This window comes from Rhynchophorus ferrugineus, unplaced genomic scaffold, assembly GCF_030347505.1.
Source record: "Rhynchophorus ferrugineus isolate W39M unplaced genomic scaffold, kcgeb_rfMv2 rfM4, whole genome shotgun sequence".
In the NCBI taxonomy this organism is placed as follows: domain Eukaryota; kingdom Metazoa; phylum Arthropoda; class Insecta; order Coleoptera; family Curculionidae; genus Rhynchophorus; species Rhynchophorus ferrugineus.
The window spans coordinates 46220024-46239877 of NW_027472583.1; the positions used below are offsets into that span (position 1 = coordinate 46220024).

The 19854-nt window shown below is 32.3% G+C and overlaps 1 protein-coding gene across 1 annotated transcript in view; it reads left to right on the top strand.

The window, feature by feature from the left end:
- Positions 1–1037: 1037 nt before the first annotated feature.
- The window catches only part of LOC143194717 (glucose dehydrogenase [FAD, quinone]), a 165708-nt gene continuing 146891 nt past the window's right edge, over positions 1038–19854 (top strand). Inside the window, exon 1 of the mRNA XM_076401367.1 lies at positions 1038–1398. Coding sequence (XP_076257482.1) covers positions 1093–1398 — 306 coding nt within the window. The 5' untranslated portion in view covers positions 1038–1092. The remainder of the gene's footprint in view (positions 1399–19854) is intronic.

Genomic DNA, 19854 nt, shown 5'->3' on the forward strand with positions numbered 1-19854 from the left:
CTATAATATATATAGATAATATAATAGAACTTAAACAAAACCTAAAAACTAAGCATTTACAATAACCATAAATACTATATGAAAATTAAACATATACCTTATCACTCCTAATTTTAATCTTTTAATCCTATTACATTAACAATCTTGAAAAATATTATACCAAAAGGCTCTAATATAAAAACTATTGATATTTACAAGCAAACTACCAAAAAAATTGTAAAATTACATATATTACATATAAATCTATGTAAGCATAAATTGGGTACATTTTGGTCAAGGTCGCGGCTAGGATGACAAAGCCAGAATATTAAAAATCAGTCGTATGGAACTAGTAGAACCAAAAATATTAACTAAAAGTCCACGACTGGAACAGTCGATAGTAAATAGTAACAAAATCAGTCGAACCGAAAATAGCGACTGAAAACAGTCGAGTGAAACAGTTGCTGGTAAAAAGTAGTAAAATTAGGAGAAGCAAAATTAGCGATTGAAACAGTCGATAGTAAAAAGTAGGCAATTACTAAACAGTCGATAGTCAATTTCAGTCGATAGTTCCCAACACTAATATATATTTGGGAACCGAGCAACTGTTTTTTTGCAATAATCATTTCTGGGTCTCTCTCATAAAATATATTATAAATACGCAACAGGCGATAATAACACTGAATGGTAATGTCAAAAAAAAACGCCATATTATAATTGGCGGTATGGCCGGTGGTTTAGTTTAAATTAAGGAAATCAGAAAGTTTCTCTGCTCGCCTGTGCATATAACCATTTCACCCATTGCGTGTATTTGTGCGATTTATTATTGTTTTTGTGTGTTACGTATCGCCGAAATATACACATAAAGCCAAATTCCAGCGTTTATGAATTAATTATTTACAGTGGTCCACCAACGAAATACAAAAAGCACCTGGTGAAGCAATAGCGCGCAAAAGGCCCCGAAATTCATCGCTCGAACGCGCCTTCCGAAGCCTACTTTTACTTTATCGACGGGGACGTAGGTTGGAGTCCCCCCCGAGTGGAAGGGTTAACAGTTGGTTTGGGTACCCCAGGTCTCTTGGGAGACTCAGTCGACTGCTGCACGCGACAACAATGACTTGGATACCACCGAATTTGTCAGAGGCTTGTGCCGTTCACACTACGGTGACGACCTGTTCGGCTTCCAGTAGTTTCTTATTTATCCAACTAGTGGCGCAACTGTTCGGATGGTCCAGAGATGAGAAAAGACATGGGGGATCTGGCGGAAATTTGAACCCTTATTTCTCGGATTTTTTTGCAAATTATAACGTGGTGCCCGATTTCAGTCAGGAGGTTGAAGAATACGACTTCATCGTGGTGGGGGCGGGGAGTGCTGGTTGTGTGGTAGCAAATCGGTTATCAGAAGAATCTAGTTGGAAGGTAAGTTTAGTTTAAAAAATAGTTTAAGTTTTGTACTTATCTTATTTTAGTTTAAAAGAAATTTGATTTATTATTTTATAAACTATTAACACCCATAATGTCCAAAAATCTTTAAACATATAATTAATTACATTTATTGCTTAATTTTATTTTAAAATTATTATTAAATTATTAAAAAATATTATTTTAAAATTAAATAAAAAATTATACAGATCATAAGAATTGTATTTCTAAAATATCTATGAAAATTTATAACAGATTGTGAGCATATAATAAATATTTACACATAGTGACATCGTAACTTTAAATAGCTGGAATATTGATCATACATTTTTAAACATGTTTGGTGTATGCCTACTATGTTGTTCTTCTTCTAGACTTATACTTGAAGATGAGTTAAGATATTTTATGTTCATTTTAACTTTATGTGATGTTTATTTGTTTGAATGAAACATAATTGTAAGTAAATGAATCGATAGTTGATTATATGAAGAAGATTTAATAGAGATTTTGTAGTAGAGTTATTCGAGATTGTGATACAATGCATCATACATTTTTAAACATATTTGAAGTATGCCTACTATGTTGTTCTTCTTCTACACTTATATTTGAAGATAAGTTAAGTTATTTTATGTTCATTTTAGTTTTATTATTTTTGTGATGCAGGAATAACATAAATCATATATATTGAAGGAATATATAATATATCAGTATAAATAATATAGTTTAACAGTAATATTAACATCTTGTTAACATACTATTAGGTAGTGATCTACATATTATTATATTAATTTCATAATGGAGAAGGTTTCAATATCATGAAAATTTAAATGATTAATTAAAGTGTTTTATAGCTTTTTCTCCAAGGTGGGTAATTATAATAATCTGTTGGTAATAAATATCTTATTAGTCTTTTATATTTTCTCAAAAAAATATTATAGACATTGGTATTCTACGTTAGAGAAACTGTAGAACGTTATTATAATCATTAAATTACGATCAATGAACAATAAATTCTACTACGTATAATCAAAAATGGGAAAATATCATTAGCATTTTGAAGGACTCTAAGTATTCTTGTTAAAAAAGCAAAATCCCAATAACCTCTAAATAAACTATCAACTACTGAATAAACCTCTAAGGGCTATGATAAATTATAAAGCTATATAGCATCTATGTACTCAGACATCTAAAAAGGAAGAAAATATCGGGACGTCAAAATAGCATTCTTTAATTAATTAATTCAATTAATTCAATTCAATTAATTAGTTCGAATTCAGTATCTTGGAAAACTTCAAATACTTAACTTACTAACATAGTTAATTTTAATAATAAAGAACTAGTTAATTTTAATTAATTAGCTTATATTTTAACCAAATTTGCTCATTCACCCACGAAATCCCATACAGAAAAATCATGTAACACTATGTCTTTATGCTATTGACTCAATGAGCAGTAAATTATTGTGATACTAAAAAAATAGCAATAGTTTTGCATAAAAAAAAGAAAATAAATAAAAAGCAAATGGTTTATTAATTTTTAGGAATATTATATAAAATGTATTGTGCTATTGCTTCTCTAGCGTTGTGGAACGACCTTTATAACTTTAGTCGAGTCGGTTTTAATCTGCTAGTTTATGCTACTAGGCTACAAGCTCGAGAGTTTGGATCATATCCGTAAATTCATATTTCATAGATGATATGTTTCATTGTCTTAAAACCGGGGATCGCAAACCTGCTATCTCCACTGATCTGCCCTTCTAGCAGACTTCCCATCTCCATCAAATGCTTATTTTACAAGATTACAAGTTAATTCGGTCCGTACTCCTCTATGGATCTAATGTTTACTTCAAGTTTGTTACACCCAACCAGGCCAAACGGCTTCAAGTTTTCCAAAATGGAGCTTCCTCAGGAGAATATTAAACGCTCCATGGTTTGTCAGAAAAAATCAAATTCATAGGGAAACTGGCACTCCACAAATCAAGCACTTTCATATTTCAATCATTCCACAAACAACAACTCAGTTCAAGTTCTTCTGAAAACGCGCTTGTTCGCAAGCTGGTCGACATGCTGGGAGCTTAGCACCGCGTCACCGCCAAGCTCCCCCCCTTTTCCAAGCTGAAACGACCTTTCCAGGCTACAACAGTACCCAGTTGTGTGTTAACTCAGGTTCGCGAATCAATAGAATCGCCGGGCCCTCGTGCCCAATAACGGCTGCCCGATCAGCGGGTGCCTTATCCCCAAATTTAATGCAGTAGCAGTAGTGATCCACAGGGGTCAACTGTGAGACGGTTTCGGTTTAGTGTCAGTCCCACATAACCCGGTCCAACTTGTCACTCCAGGGCAAGTCTCCGCGACCAGGTATGCGTCATGCATTCCACCGCCTGGTTTTTAGGCCAGAACAAAAAAATCATTGTCTTAAAAATTATAGTTTCATAACTATTAGAATGACGCCTGAGCTTTTTCTTTCCAATCAAATTTTGGTAAAAATCATCTGAGTCACTCGTTTTAGTTATTTACAATAGATGGTTGAACTAGTGGTTTGAGTAAGTTCGAGCAGCTGATTGAAAATTCCTATCTAAATCCACCAAATACTTAACATAACCTTCCTTGGCGTCAATGCCGGTTTTGTAAAGCTTTGTAAAGCTTCTTCAGTCGTCGACTATGATTTTATTGCTACATTATATTTCTACATGTTCTACTTTTCACTTTACTTACTTAATTTTTAGTTATTTTACTTTTTCGAAACTGGCTGGTTTTCGTTTCGTTCCAGCAATGGTTTTCAAGTGGAGATATGGACCATTAAAATTTATTCTATTAATTAATTAGAAACGCGGCATTAATTTTCTTTTGATGTCTATCCTTATCTATACCTAAGTGAATTGTTCAAAAGCATAAAATAATTTTTGATATTTAGGTCGATGTTTAATTATATAGAAATGCCGCTAGATGAAATATGTCAATCTACTTCCTACCTAATTTGAGAATGTTATCTATTTTTCCAATGATTGATAAGTCAAAGCAATACCTAATATATACTTTCCAATTTAACCAGGTGCCTGAAATAATAAATGTTTAGCTATATTATTAGATGGATCAGAAGTCTTCAATTAGGTATGACATGACGGCCTTTTTCATAATTAGGTCGATCTACAGACAATGTTTACACAGACAGTTAAATACACGGAAGGAAGTGCTATCACTCAATGTCGATTCTTTATCTACTCTACACATGTAATATACTACAAATGAAAAATATCACAGTGGCTACATTTGCTTATGATCCTACAGTTGTTGCTGTTGGAGCCAATAGCGAAGAACCTACGCAAAATTTACATCAGACAAGTGACAATATAAATAAATGGACACAAATCTGGAAAATAAGAATTAAAGAAAATAAATCTATGCATGCGCAGCTCACATAAAAACGTACTGTATAAGCGCCTATAGCAATGAATAATGCTATAATTCCATATAGCAACAACGCCAACTATCTCAGAATGAAGTTTTTCCAGAACATAGTCCTGAGAAGTATTGTAGGCACACTCAGATAGCACAGCACTGATAACTTACACCGAGACCTGTAGATACCGACTCTCACTTAGGAAATCATGAGAATCGCAAGGGGACATGAGGAGTAATTCAGTAACTCTATTTTCATGTTAATATCGAAGTATTACCACTCTTGGATAACAAAACAGGATGCAGATTCAAAAGAATAACATTTGATCATTGAGATGCATTTGACAGTAAAACAGCATTGTTAATATAAAAACATAATATCAGAGACTAAGAAGATAGGGCCGATGTGTCCTCCTAGATATTTATCTAGATTTAAGTTATAGTAAAAACATATTGTAGGTTGGTCGCCAACGACGGTATTTTTTTCCTTTCGGAAGTAAAAAAAATAAAATAAATTATAATATCCATTTTCAAAATGCATTATCATTTGAACCAGTGACGTTATCTTTATACTTAGAATTTTTTATAGATTGTTATCTTTCAGACACGCTATAGTATGGATTTATTAAGCAAATGTTACTTTTTTGTGGTACTTTATCTATTATTTCCTGTTTTGAGAAATAGAAGATATGATACAAATGACAGTTAGGTTAGAAAAAAAATTCAGAATTTCTATTTTTACTATTTTATGAACACAGTAGTATTTTAAATTTAAAATAAGGTAATTACAGTACCGTTAAAGTAATCCATTGTCAGTGGTGTTAAACTGTGCGTTTTAAATTTCTTTCTTTAATTCCGCCGCGAAAGGAACTACGTATTCAAAACAATACGCTGTCAAAAATAAGCGACATATGCATAAAAACAATACCCCCGCCATATCGTAAACTATCCGAGAGGAAAAACGAAAAATTCCACCAGCGGAAAGAAACAATTTCACGGATTTTTAAAAAGGGATTAGTTACGGTCATGGTAATTGCAGTTTAGTCGTGCCAGTTAGTGAGCAAATGAGTTTATCGCTCGTTTCGGTAACGTTTAAAAGTGTTGGGACAGGTCAGGAAGTGATCGAGCTGCGACCTCCAGCGACGCTCCGCAGGGAGCCGGGTTCCCGAGCTGGAAGCGCTAAAATTTTATCGGAAACCATTGAGATAAAGAGGGCGTTGCTGAAGACTTTCGTTCTAGGAATTTTCGATATACTTTTATTGTGTCATTTCGCAATAATATGTTTGCGGATATTGTCCGTAAAGAAAGGATGTTTTTACCCACAATACATTTGTTTATCCGACGAGGGATAAATGTTTATTGCACCATTAAATAAATACGAATGGGAATCGTAGCTCCGTCCTATGGGAATTGCTTCGTCGTTTCGTTCAAGATCATTGTAGATGAGATATAATCGTTCGAATTATTTGCTAAACGTGATATATGTACGGATCTAGGAAATATGTTTTCTTATTAGTTATTCAGAAAGCTTTGTCATTCAGTAAAGAAAATCAGAATTTTATAATTTTTGTTCTTCTCTGTCCTGCGTTATGGCAGAGAGAACAATACATTTCAGAACAAAACGCCACTTTGTTCATCTGCTAATCTATTTGTAATTTTATTCTTTTATGAGAGAACTTTAATCTATACTGAGGGTGGCGATCTCTCATCTCTTGAGTACTGTGCTGTTGTCTTCCTGTTGTTGTTGCACAAGTATCTTTTGATACTTGGTGCTATATATATTTATATAATGTATTATTTCATGTTTTGCTGTTCGCACACTAAGATCCAGATACTCAAACATTTTACTTAATGCCTTGCTCTGTAACCTATCCAATATTTCTATATTGCTGTTCATTGCTGTTTCCCAATAATCTAATGCCGTCTGTTCAGATTGTGCACCATCATTTTAAAATGAGTGCATAAATGGGAGCAGCGACCTGTTAACCAATTCACACTACAGAGCCTGCGGTCGAGTTGTTCTCGCTTGGTACAGATGTGTTTCTACAATTCAAGTAAAGACCTAAGTATTTTGCATGTATTTATTGTGAGATGTTTTCGTTATATAATTTTTCAGACGGGCAAGTTCCTTTTCTTAGAGTGTAACTCTTAAGGCGTAAGGTGTAAGGGGCTTATTTTGGAAAACTTGAACCTTGTTGGGTGTAACAAAATTCAAGTAGACATTAGATCCGTAGAGGAGTATGGACCGAATTAACATCTTGTAAAATAATCATTTGATGGAGTTGGGAAGTCTGCTGGAAGGGCAGATCAGAGATAGCAGGTTTGCTATCCCCGAACCTTTCAGGATTGCTTTATGGATTTGGGAATACCAACCAAACAGGTGGTCGAACTGGAGACTTAGGTACGTGACGTTATCCAGCCATGAAATTGTTGCGGTGTCGATCTTAATTTGCGAGACGCGCAGTGCGTAACGCTTCTTATTGTAAATGATGGTCGGTGTTTTCAGGGGGTTGATTTGCAACCCCCAGAATTTGAACTACTTACCGCATGATCGAGATGCTTCCGCAAACGTTGTTGAATTGTAACCTCGAACCTGCAAACCGTGAAGAAAGCAGTGTCATCAGTGTAAAATGTGACGTCAATGTGATTATTTCTCGGCTCATCTGAAATAAAAAGATTAAATAAGGCTAGGGCCAGCGGGGAACCTTGAGGTGCGTCAGCGTCGATTTGTTTTCGACTGGAAAGTGTTTCCTGATCTTGACCGGTAAAGATCTCTCCGATAAGTAGGACGTGGTGAGAGCTGTTAGTCGTAACCACACGCTCTTTGCCATCAAACCGTCAGGCCAGACCTTGTTGAAGACTTTGGTTAGGTCCAGGAGGACTGCGCCAAACTTTTTACGTCAGTCAAGAGCGTGAGGGATATGCGCGGCCAGTTTTTTAGTTTGTATACGAGACTTTAACAAAGGCTTATCCAAAAAGGCAGCAGAACGGTAAAGATCATTTACCAGTCATCTACTAATAACATCTACCCTGGGACTGTTCGATTGTTCCATGATGCTCTTCAAATCCAAGTTAGTGATCATTCTGTAGTCTTCTAGTAGGCTACAGGTCCATACAAAATTACATCCTGTATTGGTTTGGCTTTCTAGGTTGGGTGTTGCGATTTGGGCAATTTTTTAATGCATTATTCCCTTGCGAGATAGATGTTTCAAGAGAGTTGAGTGGACAAGATTGTAGTTTGGTGCTTTCCTTTTCTTGAGAGTTCTTATTAATCTTTAGGATGCACGCTCTTGAACAATAGGTATATTTGTAAAGTATTGCATTGGAAAGTAGAGGGTTGGAAACAGATAGCCAGTGTCCATTGTATATTCTTTATCTATGCTTTATCCACATATCGAAGTCCGTTTAACTAATGTATGTTCGTTACAGCTACAATTTCATTATAAAAATTTGCAATTTTTTTTCGATTTTAGCTAAAAACGACTTTTTATCTTCACTACTTTGTGGGTGAGAAAATTTTAGATTGTTCAGTTGTTCTTACTTCTTGCTCATTTTTCTCCGCTACATCTCCATTACCAGCATCTTTTTCTCCTTCATCTGATTGACTAGACCCTGCAGCAGAAATGTTTTTTTCTCGATTTACTGAAATTGAGATGGAATAAATGATAAAAGTTATAAATGTGATAAAACTAGTTGATGTTATGTGTTGTAAATTATTTTTGGTCATTTGTTTGTTTTGAACTACATACTAAGGTTCTGAAAAAGTTCATTGTACAAATTATTTTCTTTCATGCTGGAAAAGTTTTTTGAGAAGGAAAACTACTAGTTTTTTAGGATTAGTTTTAGGATTTAGTTTAGGATTTTTGGAAAATTTCGTTTTGGATCAGTTATGGTCCGATGTTTATATTTCTACCATTTGTGTTATACTACTAATTCATTATATTGACATTAAATATATCTTTGTAAAATTATCTAAGCAGCTAAATGGTCTGCGGAGACATATATTTTGTATAAGGTAGATATATTAAAAAACCTAAGCTTGCTTTTAACTAAATAACGGAAAGTGATATATGTGCATTGCCGCGTAAAATCGCATGAAATGTAATCGCAAGGTAAGATTCCATTTGTTTGGATTTTGCTGCGTGTACAGCCGAGCATACACGTGTAAAACAGGATTGAGTTATTTTATGTATGTTATTTGAGGTCGAAAAATATTAAGTAAATTGCATTAAACTTTGATTAGTCACTTTACATTTCACTTTTGTCACAATAAATTGTTATATGGCAATTTTCTATTGTATCTGTTATAATGGAATGTTGGTTACAGATTGTAAGTAGCTGATGAAGATGTATGGGCTTTTTTAATTATGGTCATACATTTTTTGATCAACAACTTATTCAATCGGTCCACTTATTAAATTATTCTTTTAATTTTAGTAAAGAATAAATACTTCATTCAGTGTTAAACAACGATTTCAAAAACTAACTAGACGTAATTAAAAATTACTTTACGTCAGATTTTTTCAGACATTTTGTACAACTTATGGACATATAGAACAACTCTGAAGATTACAATATTTTTAAATTGATATTGGTTAATTAATAGGAAAATTTTTCCTAAGCCTAATATAATTATTTAAGACAAAATAAAGGTTAAAACGCGATGATAATTTACTAATGAACAGATGCCAGGCAGATTTCTGTTTTTTTTTAGTGTTTTAATCAAAACATTTTAATTTTTATATAAATAGGGCTTTAAGTAAGTTGCTAGCCTCGAAATACAAGCCATATAAAGTTAATGTTGGCAATCTAGGTCACTCAATTTTTTTCTTTAAATTCAAGTAGGCCCTCCAATCAGTAAACTAATATTTCGTGTTAGTTTGTATATTATATTTGTCGTTAGTTTATATGCGTTGAAAGCAAATGCGCAAATGAATTTCGCAGACAATATTGATTCAATAAGAATATAATCGATTTTGTGCCACTATTTGTCAGAATAGCCACTGATCCCAGATGTGAAGAAATTTATATAGAAGTATTTTTATTACAGATTATATTAATGCAGTATTCTTAGATTTAATTAAAAGAAAATATTGACTTAAATTTTAAATAACTAGATGCAAGTAATATTTTTTTTTGTACGTAAAATATGTCATCTCATAAACTAACATCAGATTTAATAAATATGGTTAATAAATGTTCGATTATAAATTATTGTTTAAACAACTATATCGATGTTATTATTATTAATATAGAGAAACCAAAATTTTGGTATTTTTGTTTAAACATCGGGATGATGTTTTTGTTCGATTACTCACAAAGTGAAGAAAACTTGGAATAAAGAAAGAATTCAATGTAAATTTTATAAATACAACAATTTTGTGATATTAGGTGCATGTATTTTGATATCAAGTATAAATGAAATGTCAATATAAATAACCATTTAACAATTTAACTTTAGTATTAAATTTGTTGGTGGTGATATTTCCATACTCGAAATTACAGTTTTTTAATTAGTATTATTGAGTTATACAGGGTACATTGATATAATCATGGAACTCTCAAAATTAAATGTTTGATATTTATTAGTTGTATTGTTTGATTTGAAATATTTGCAGCTGAAGCCCATCAAGTACTTTTATGTATGAAACGTATGGTGGTGCTCCTTCATAATGTCCAAAATGCCAGTTTTGGCATCAGCAATTTGAAGTGTTGATTTGATGTTCATGATAAAGGACAGTCTGGAGGAGCAAGAAAGTATGAAGATCATGTATTGCAAGACTTATTAGATGAAAAGCCAGCTTAAATTCCCGAGAGAAATATTCAAAAGTGTATCAAACGAAAATATTATTCCGAATAGTTTCAATATTGACGTTTCATTGCATACCAGCGAGAAAGAAGAGTTTTCTGTGGCTTACTGTTATTGGCGATGAAATGTGCATCTACGACAATTCTTGTAAGAGCAAGCAAGTTATGTCTTGCTTGCTTTCTTTAATTTAATTTAATTTAATGTTTGTTTAATCCGGAAGAGCCATTTAATCGATACCAAAGGGAAATATTTAAGGCCACAAAATGATGAATAAGATGGGATCAATAAGGTTTGGTGTATTATGAGGTGTTAAAAAGCCAGACTGTCAACAAACGTCCTTTGTCTTTTGACAAATGTCAAAAGTTGTATAAATCGATCGACGAATGGAAGCATGTATAGACTCAAAATAATCTTCTTGTATGATGCTCGACCATACGTTCCAAGAAGGGGAGGAAACAATGTCGAAACTCGTACCTCAGCTTACTTACCAGTCATAGCACTTTCTGACAACCGCTCGTTCAGATCGATACAGTGTTGCATGGTTGGCATATAGTTGCGATAAGGAAAAAATATGATTAGATTTTAGTTTTAGATTAGAAAGTTCAGATTTTCGAGATGGTGTCGCCATGATGTCAGATAAATTGGAAAAGTTGCAGAAAATGCCCATTTAAAGTGAAATATAGATCAAAATATATTCAACAGTTAATAGAATCAATGTGACGCAGAAATGTTCAACTGTCTGTCCCTCAAGATTAGAGGCAGTTATTACAGAAATCATTTCTCTGTCTACATTTTTACAATTTCCTTCACAGAACGAAATCGTTCTTTATTTCATAATCGGATTAAACTTATATTCGAACTTATCGAACAATCACGTATAAACGAAAATGGATAAATCAATTCCCTTACATCACATAAATACAGACCGAAATAATTTCTCCGTAATGCCAACGAAAGTCTCGAACGTCGTAAAATAAAGAACTCCGTCTTGTATCTATCCCTCGACTTCCTCGCCGCGCCTCTCACATACAACATAAAAAAGTCGAAATCTTTCTCTATATTTCCGGCATATTTTCCATCCCTTATTACCCTTCGTGATTTGCGGTCGCCGAGTCCCCCGGGATAATATAAATCTCGTTCAAAAAATCATCTCCGAATTCGGGCCGTCGTATCCCAGCCTATCCCGTATCGAATGGTGAATAACGGGGGAGCATCAACGAAACAAACGGCGGGAATTTGAAAGGGACCGACCCGTTGACAACTTTCGATCTAGTTCAATTGTCAAGTCGAAACAAGATTTTATTGTTAGATTTTATACATTATTGATGTAAAAAATGTGGAGGCGTAAAGCTCTGACGTCACGGGGCTCTAAAAGTCGAGGAAATCTTGAGCGTGATGGACGTTCTCACGTCGATATGATGCAATATTCATTCTTACGCGCAGTTTCCTCTTTTTTCTCTTGTTTTATCTTTTTTTTCTACGTTGCCGCGTGATATAGACCTTGGAAAGGAGGTACCTATCTGTTACGGGAATTCATAAAATTCCACCGAGGTAACTATTGGAGTCATTGTGTATGATAAACTCTATAGTTAGACTTTTCTTTTTTGGAGAGGAGTAGCACGTCAATATATATTGCATTTTAACGAAATATTGATAAAATATATTTCTTATGATCCATTTGTAATTTTTGAAGGCATTTTAAAACCTTTTTAGCGATATGTATTGGTGAAAGGTGTCACCATCAACAACTGTTAAATCCAACCTAACTGTTAAATTCGATAATTTTGATAGGTTTTTGTATAAAATAACAATTTTTCATTAAGTATTATTTGGTTATTCTCTGTATACAATTCTATTTCAGACATAAAGCCAAATTTCATTCCAAAGATTATAAATGGATAGGTTTATTGATTAACAACCCAAGTCAAAATCTTGGTAAAACGACTGTTCCCAAGTCTTTACATGCGATAGGAAAAATCCAAGATGATTTTATTGAATGAGGGCAATTGAACCAACTGAGTGCCTTATCGTTGCAAACATACTAGTAACAGCGAGTTAGAGACATAAATTAATTATTTTCCATGACAACTCTGGGCCACACGTTGCAAAACTTGGCGAATATAAACTGTTGCAGCTCGAGTAGGAAATTCGGCTGCACCTACCGTAATTTTTAGACCTAGCATAGCAGAAAAAAATATAATATTGCATGCTAGTACCTAATGTCATAACATTTTCATATAACTGTACTATTAGAGGAACATATGAAGTTCTCATATAGAAAGTAGTTAATAACTATTAGTAACTAAATTGAAACTATCAAGTCCACTAGGATAATATAAATCTCATTCAAAAAATCATCTCCGAATTCAGGCCGTTGTATTCCAAGGGACCGACGCAATGATAAGTTTCGATCTAGTTCAATTCTCAAGTCGAAAGAAGATTTTATTGTTAGATTTTATACATTATAGATGGAAAAAATGTAGAAGCGTAAGGCTCTGACGTCACACCGTTCTAAAAGTCAAGGAAATCTTGATTGAGTGTGATAGCGTTTTCACGTCGATATGATGTAATATTTTGGTAGTGAATATTTTTCTTGTTTTATATTTTCTTTCTACATTGATGCTTGATATAGACCTCGGAAAGCAGATACCGATCTGTTACACGATTTCATAATATTCCAAGGAGGTAGATGATAGAGTCATTGAGTATGATACATTCTATAGTTTGACCATTTGCTTTTTGGAGACTAAAAACACGGCAATATATATTATATTTGAAGAAAATATTGATCATATAAGTTTGACTTAGAAACATTCCTGATTAAGTTAAGGCATGTTAAAACGTTATCGCGATATCTGTTGGTGAAAATGCGAAGTGTCATCGTGAGCGTCAACTGTTAAACGGAAATAAGCAGTTAAATTTGATGATTTTGATTGTTCTTTAATGTTATAAAATAGTTGTTAGTAAAATATATATTGGAAAACATATATAAAAGATAAATATTAAATTAATACATAAATGAAGTAATTATGTTAAAATATGTAGATAATGTGAAACTAACTACATAAGTTGCAGGACGAAACACATTTGACAAATAGAAGAAATAATGAATTATTAACAGTAATTTGGTAAATATTTTAAACCGCTGATAAATATTAAGATATTTAACGATTAATGCAGTAAAATATGTAACTCTATGACAAATTATTTTTTTAAACCTTTTATCAATTATTTTAATTATTTACTTTACAGGCCGAAATTTTGAGAAATCAATAGTTCATTTAATGCGTATAAATACATTACTTTAATATAATTTCTATATTGTAAAATATAGTGTGCCTAATTAGTTTTATTAATATACCGATAACTTTATTTAATATTCCATGTTAATGATTATAACATATAAGTTAATAAATATCATATATACTTCTATTTGATGCTCTTTAGTCAGAAAGATAATAATCTTACTTATGATAATTTTGTTACAATGTTCAGTGATGTAGAAACTTATTAATACTTTGTTGATTATGAAATATAATGGAAATTAGATTTAATTAAATAAAATTTTAAAAAATTTAGTGAGTGTTAGTTCTTGAGATAGTTTGTATGTATTTTAACATACAGACATATGTTACTGCAATTAATGTTATATATCAAATATAAATCTGATCTTATTTTGGAAATATTATCAAAACAAGTTCTAGTAATATTAACATATCATTTTTAAGTAATTCTATTTAGTCTATTATGTGAGAAACATCACTAACTTTATAAATTCTGGTCTAATTTCGACCACAGGTCTATCACTAGTATATTGAAATAAGTTTTATAACATAACAGTGATATCTTATTTCATTTCAATCTTATTTATGTGTAAAAAGATAATTTTATTAGCATCAAACAATAGTAATAGATCTAAAGAAAAAAAGAAACATTAAATCGGTCTCACGTTAAATGAGATCGGCGTAATAAACACAATTTTTCATCAGCAATTACAATAAAAAAACCGGCGAATCAACATTTCTCATCGTATATTTCCCACCGACGAGACCGACGAAAACAAACAAGAACAGCAGTATTATTGACATGGATAATTGCTGCGTTTCGCCATATAATTTTATTGTCTCGGAAGAAAAACGTTCGTAAATATTCCGGTTTAGTTTCAATTACTTGGAAAAACTTTTTAGGGATGTTTTGTTATCAGGAGACAGCTCTAAACAACTTTAAAGTTTCCCTTTTTTTTCTTCGAGCCGTCCTCTAACGATGATAAACGGTTTTATTGCCGTTTCTTTTTTCCCGAACAGGCTGAAAATTATTTAGACCATTAGTGTGGTATCCACAAGATTAATCATAGGCGATAAAATATTCTTTCGCAGAACATCGTCTAATATAGGTGAGAAACTCGAGAAGTTCTCTTGAAAAAAAAAGAGGCCGAAAAAAAAAACAGCCAACAAAATGAAGTACCATCAATTTCATATATACTACAAGAATAATATCTGTAAAAAATTGCAGGAACAGTAATATCAGTCATATTTCTTTCTCAAGCTTTTATGTGTATAATGTTGATAATTTAAGTATAATAAATATATATTTGATTACTCTATTAATTAATTCTTCAGGTATATAATAAGATGTATGTCTTATATAATAAGATACGCTTTAGATGTGGTAACAGATACATGATTTGCTTTAATTAAATTACCAATTACAAAATATGATATACATATATTTAAAGTAGGAATTACGAGGACGGTATAAATAATTATTAGCATCACTATCCGATGATACCATTATCGCAAGAACTTACTCTGCTAAAGTATATTCTCGTAGATGGCTACAGTCGACATTTCAGCCGAAACAGAATTTTTTTTTGACCGCGTGTGAAAAAAAGCAATATTAGTCGCTAACTCAATTTTTGTTTTTGGAAAGGAAATCGCGCAGCAATATTAAAGATTGCTTGGATGGTATGTACGGTGAGTCTTCTTTTGGATGGCAACTGTCAAAAATTGGTTTATTTTATAATTCTTAGCATCACTGTCCATTCTCGTAGATGCCTACAGTTGAAATTTCAGCTGAAACGGAGTTTTTTTCGAAAACAGAGCAACAGCCGACTGTTGCGTTTTCCCACGTTTTGGAGCGGGTTCATCGTGTACAGTCCACTCGGATGGACTTCGGATTGAAACGATGTTTCATCTACTGTCATATATCGATGCAAAAACTCGGCTTTATTACGCTTGTTCATCTTCAAACACTGCTCTGAATCACCAACAAGTCGTTGTTTTCGTTCAAAAATGAGCTCGCGCGGCACCCTCATTGCACAGAGCTTGCTCATAACCAAGTATTCGTGAATGATATAATATACACTTTCAATTGGTATCTTTAGAGCGTTTGCTATTTCATTCAATTTCAATTTACGGTCATTCAAAATAATTTTGTGTTGTTTTAAATGTTTTCGTCGGTAACAACTTTTTTGGGCGTCCACTATGTTCACTTCTTCTTCTTCTTCTTCGGTGCTCTTTTCACCACGTCCAAACTTAGCATACCGATCCTTGATGGTTGATTTCCCTGGGGCAGTGACCGAAAACTCGGCATCAAGCCAAGTTTTTGCTTCAACTGAATTTTTTCGCTTCAAAAAGCGACATTTTATCGACACGCGAAATTCCTTTTTATCGAATTTTTTCACAATAACATAAGTTGCTTCACTCAAAATGCTATAATTCACAAACTAATGATCCGACAACTGTCAACAAACATTAATAAAAATCACTAAATATCCTTTTACGATCATAAATAGAAAATTGTGATATTAAAATCAATTTACAATTATTTATTTTCATTTCATAAAAATTGTACAATTATTTAATTATTATTCTAGTGATAGGAAAGATTAATATTAATAAGGATATCTGACGGTTATATTTCTGCAACTAATATGGCCAAACTTGGACGACGTATTAGTGAAACAAATATTAATAGAAAGAAAGTTATGGACGGTTTGCTAATTCAGCTTCATTAGAATTTGATCGTAAGAATAATCGTTTATTTTATATATAATGTTTTTACTTTGGTGTACAAATATTTTATATATAACATCGATAAAAATTATCAAAATCATAAATTAAATAATTAAGATTAGAATTGACAAATTGTTGAAATATATAAATGTAAAATTAACATTTATTGATTGAATTATGTGTTAATTTATACAAATTAAGATATATTTAGTATATTTCATAAACCATTCGTAATAAATAGTAAAGGTAATGATGGAACTCCGAGATCAAATAGTTACGGAAATGCCCGAAATGATGCAATATGTATATAACGGTTCGGTCTTTGTAAATATCTATGTATTAATTCAGATTTCATGAGATACAACTCACTATCTGGAAATGGAAATACACCGAGTAACACTCGGTATCCAAGCTGACTATTTAGTACGAAACTGAGAGTTCATGTTACATATTATCGTAAGCCATAAATTATTAATATGCAACATGTAGTTGGATCAAAAACGCTGACCGTCTTTTTGAAATTCAACTATAAGTTATATCTATATACAACAAGTGTTTCTACAAATCAATAGTAATCAGTTTTCAGTTCCCCTTTCACGGTAAAGGTTATAAGGGGCTTTCTATTGTATAGTCCAATCATTTCCCTTTCTAGGGTATTTTTCAATTTCCTGGATTTTACGTTCGTTAATCCTTTTCCTAATTCTTTTTCTGGCTTCCCAAGGAAGAGATTCATTAATTATGTTGATTCTATTTCGAAGTACGGTAATGTAACATATATATATATATATATATATATATATATATATATATATATATATATATATATATATATATATATGTATATACATTTTTAATGAATATTTACATAAAGTAAATACAGATTAGACTTTATTGGATTGTTTGGATTGATATACTAAAATAAGCGAAGGCCTTTGATTGGTTCACTTGAGTGTCTGTTACCTAATTAAATTCCGGTGATTATTTCACGATTTCAGTATGGAACGACTATTTTCTCTATATGTAACTTTGAAGCAAGTGTCCTATAGGTTTAGCATTTGTGTTTTTCCAACTAAATTATGATCGGCTGACTTGGTGGCGCAGTGGTTAAGGCGATAGGACGGTCCTCTTACTGTTGCGATAGTCGCGGTTTATAAATCCTGCTGTGTCATGAATATACTTCATGTTTGTGATTGTAATTATGAATCCGACAAGGAATAAGCATTCCAGTCACGCCAGTAACCAGGGTGGGTAAGACAAATGTCCTCTGGGGTTCTATAAGTTGGTCACTGACCAGTCGGTAACCTGTGTTAAACAGTAGGTTCAGTTCTGACAAACCCTCATCTGTAAAAAGGAAACTTTAAAATATAGCACAAATACTTATAATCAATACTAATCTATCTAAGAAAAGTGAAGTGTACTTTCCCTAATGCATTTGTCATATCTGCAAAACAGTTGGTATTTATTCTCTCCTCGTGCATATATACCAAATGCTCATATATATTTTTAACAATTACGCATATATATGCACATACATCTTTCACACTTTATAATACAATTTTCTACAGTTATCCCATATCAATTATATACTCACCTTTAGTTGTTTATACTGTAGCGACATTGAGGCATGTCGAATTTTACATCGTGGAATAACGGTCTGCAAAATACCCAGAAATATAATTCCAGATATTGAACACCACTGTTTCCTTTCGTTTTACCCCATTCACCGAGCCACACCATTTACCCTAAAATATTATCATCACTCCATCCTAGTCTTGTCAGAATTGAATCATAATCCCACATCCAGAAAGTGTCATTCACTTACTGTCATATTTTGAGCCACTATTCAAGTCAATAACTAAGCTGTTAATTTCCAATCTGACATTAGTTCGCAATTCCACCATTTCTCATGTGAGTTCATCCAAACCGAAGGGTGTTATTGTAGAAAATCATTTCCACTTATCCAAACAATTATTGTCTTGACTTGAATGTCTATTGAAGCTATTCTTTGCCATATTCCTTAACAATTTGCCTTGACTGAATATGCTGTGATAGGGATGAATACGTTACCCTCTGTGGCCATATTGTTCATACATCTCAACTAATATGTTTTTAGCCCTATTCCTAAAAAAGTAAATTACATAAAATTCAGTTAAACATTTCATTTATATTAACCAAGAAACAAATTGAAATGATTCGCTCTTTAACAAGGTATCTTTAAGACTTGGTTGTCTTTATACTTTTTAAATCATATGTTTTCTAACAGTGTTTGAAGTGATGATTTATATGCCTCAAAAATGCATATCTCTGCAAGTTTTCTATGAACACTTTCCTTTTTATTAACCAGTTATATCTGAAATAATTGTATTAAATTATGTTTATATTAAAAAAAAACTCTTTACCGTTTTTATACATATCATAAATTTAATCTTGAGTAGAATTAATGTCCCCTTCAATGTTGCTGATTAATGTATCTTTGGATTTTCTCGTAGAATTCATAATTCAATATTATGTTGTGACGGTTTTTTGGTCATAGGGTCCATGCTAATATTCAGTGTAGCTGCAACACAATAAAAATATTTCCAATAAAAGCCCCATTAGCTTAATACTTAATGGTATCAATACTTGCCTCTCTAACGCATTTTAGTGTTAAGGGACCGTTCTCCCATTACCTCTCATTCCTGCTTGAAGTTCTTTATCAGAGATGTAATCTATGTCTGAACTGGCTATTTATTTGGCGTCTTCATTTTCAATCAGAGTAATCACAAATATTAAGCAGCGATTCGAAATTTATCAATACATGTAAAGCACCAAAACAACTTTATAACCTTTTATTATCACTAATGTTTGGATTAATTTTGCAGACATTTGATTGATTTTTGCAGGCAGATTCGGTTAAATGTTCCTACGTATCAGGGAGCATTGTATCTTTATTTATCTAGAATGTAAGAAGGAAAATATTGTATTAAAAGGAATTTACAAACTGCAATAGGCAATACATCTTGATTATGTCAGTTTACTGCTACTTTGGATGGATTATTTTACCGAATATAGATTAACATCAATGTTAAAGATATAGCCGCAATTTGTAAATACGTTTCAGAATCAGATAATATAGTGAAAAATTTGAATAGACTATAGATTAATTAAATGATGAATAACTAAAGGAATAAAATTAATAATAGGGGGATATATTACGCTAATATCGCAATAAGAATTATGATGACTTTGCTGT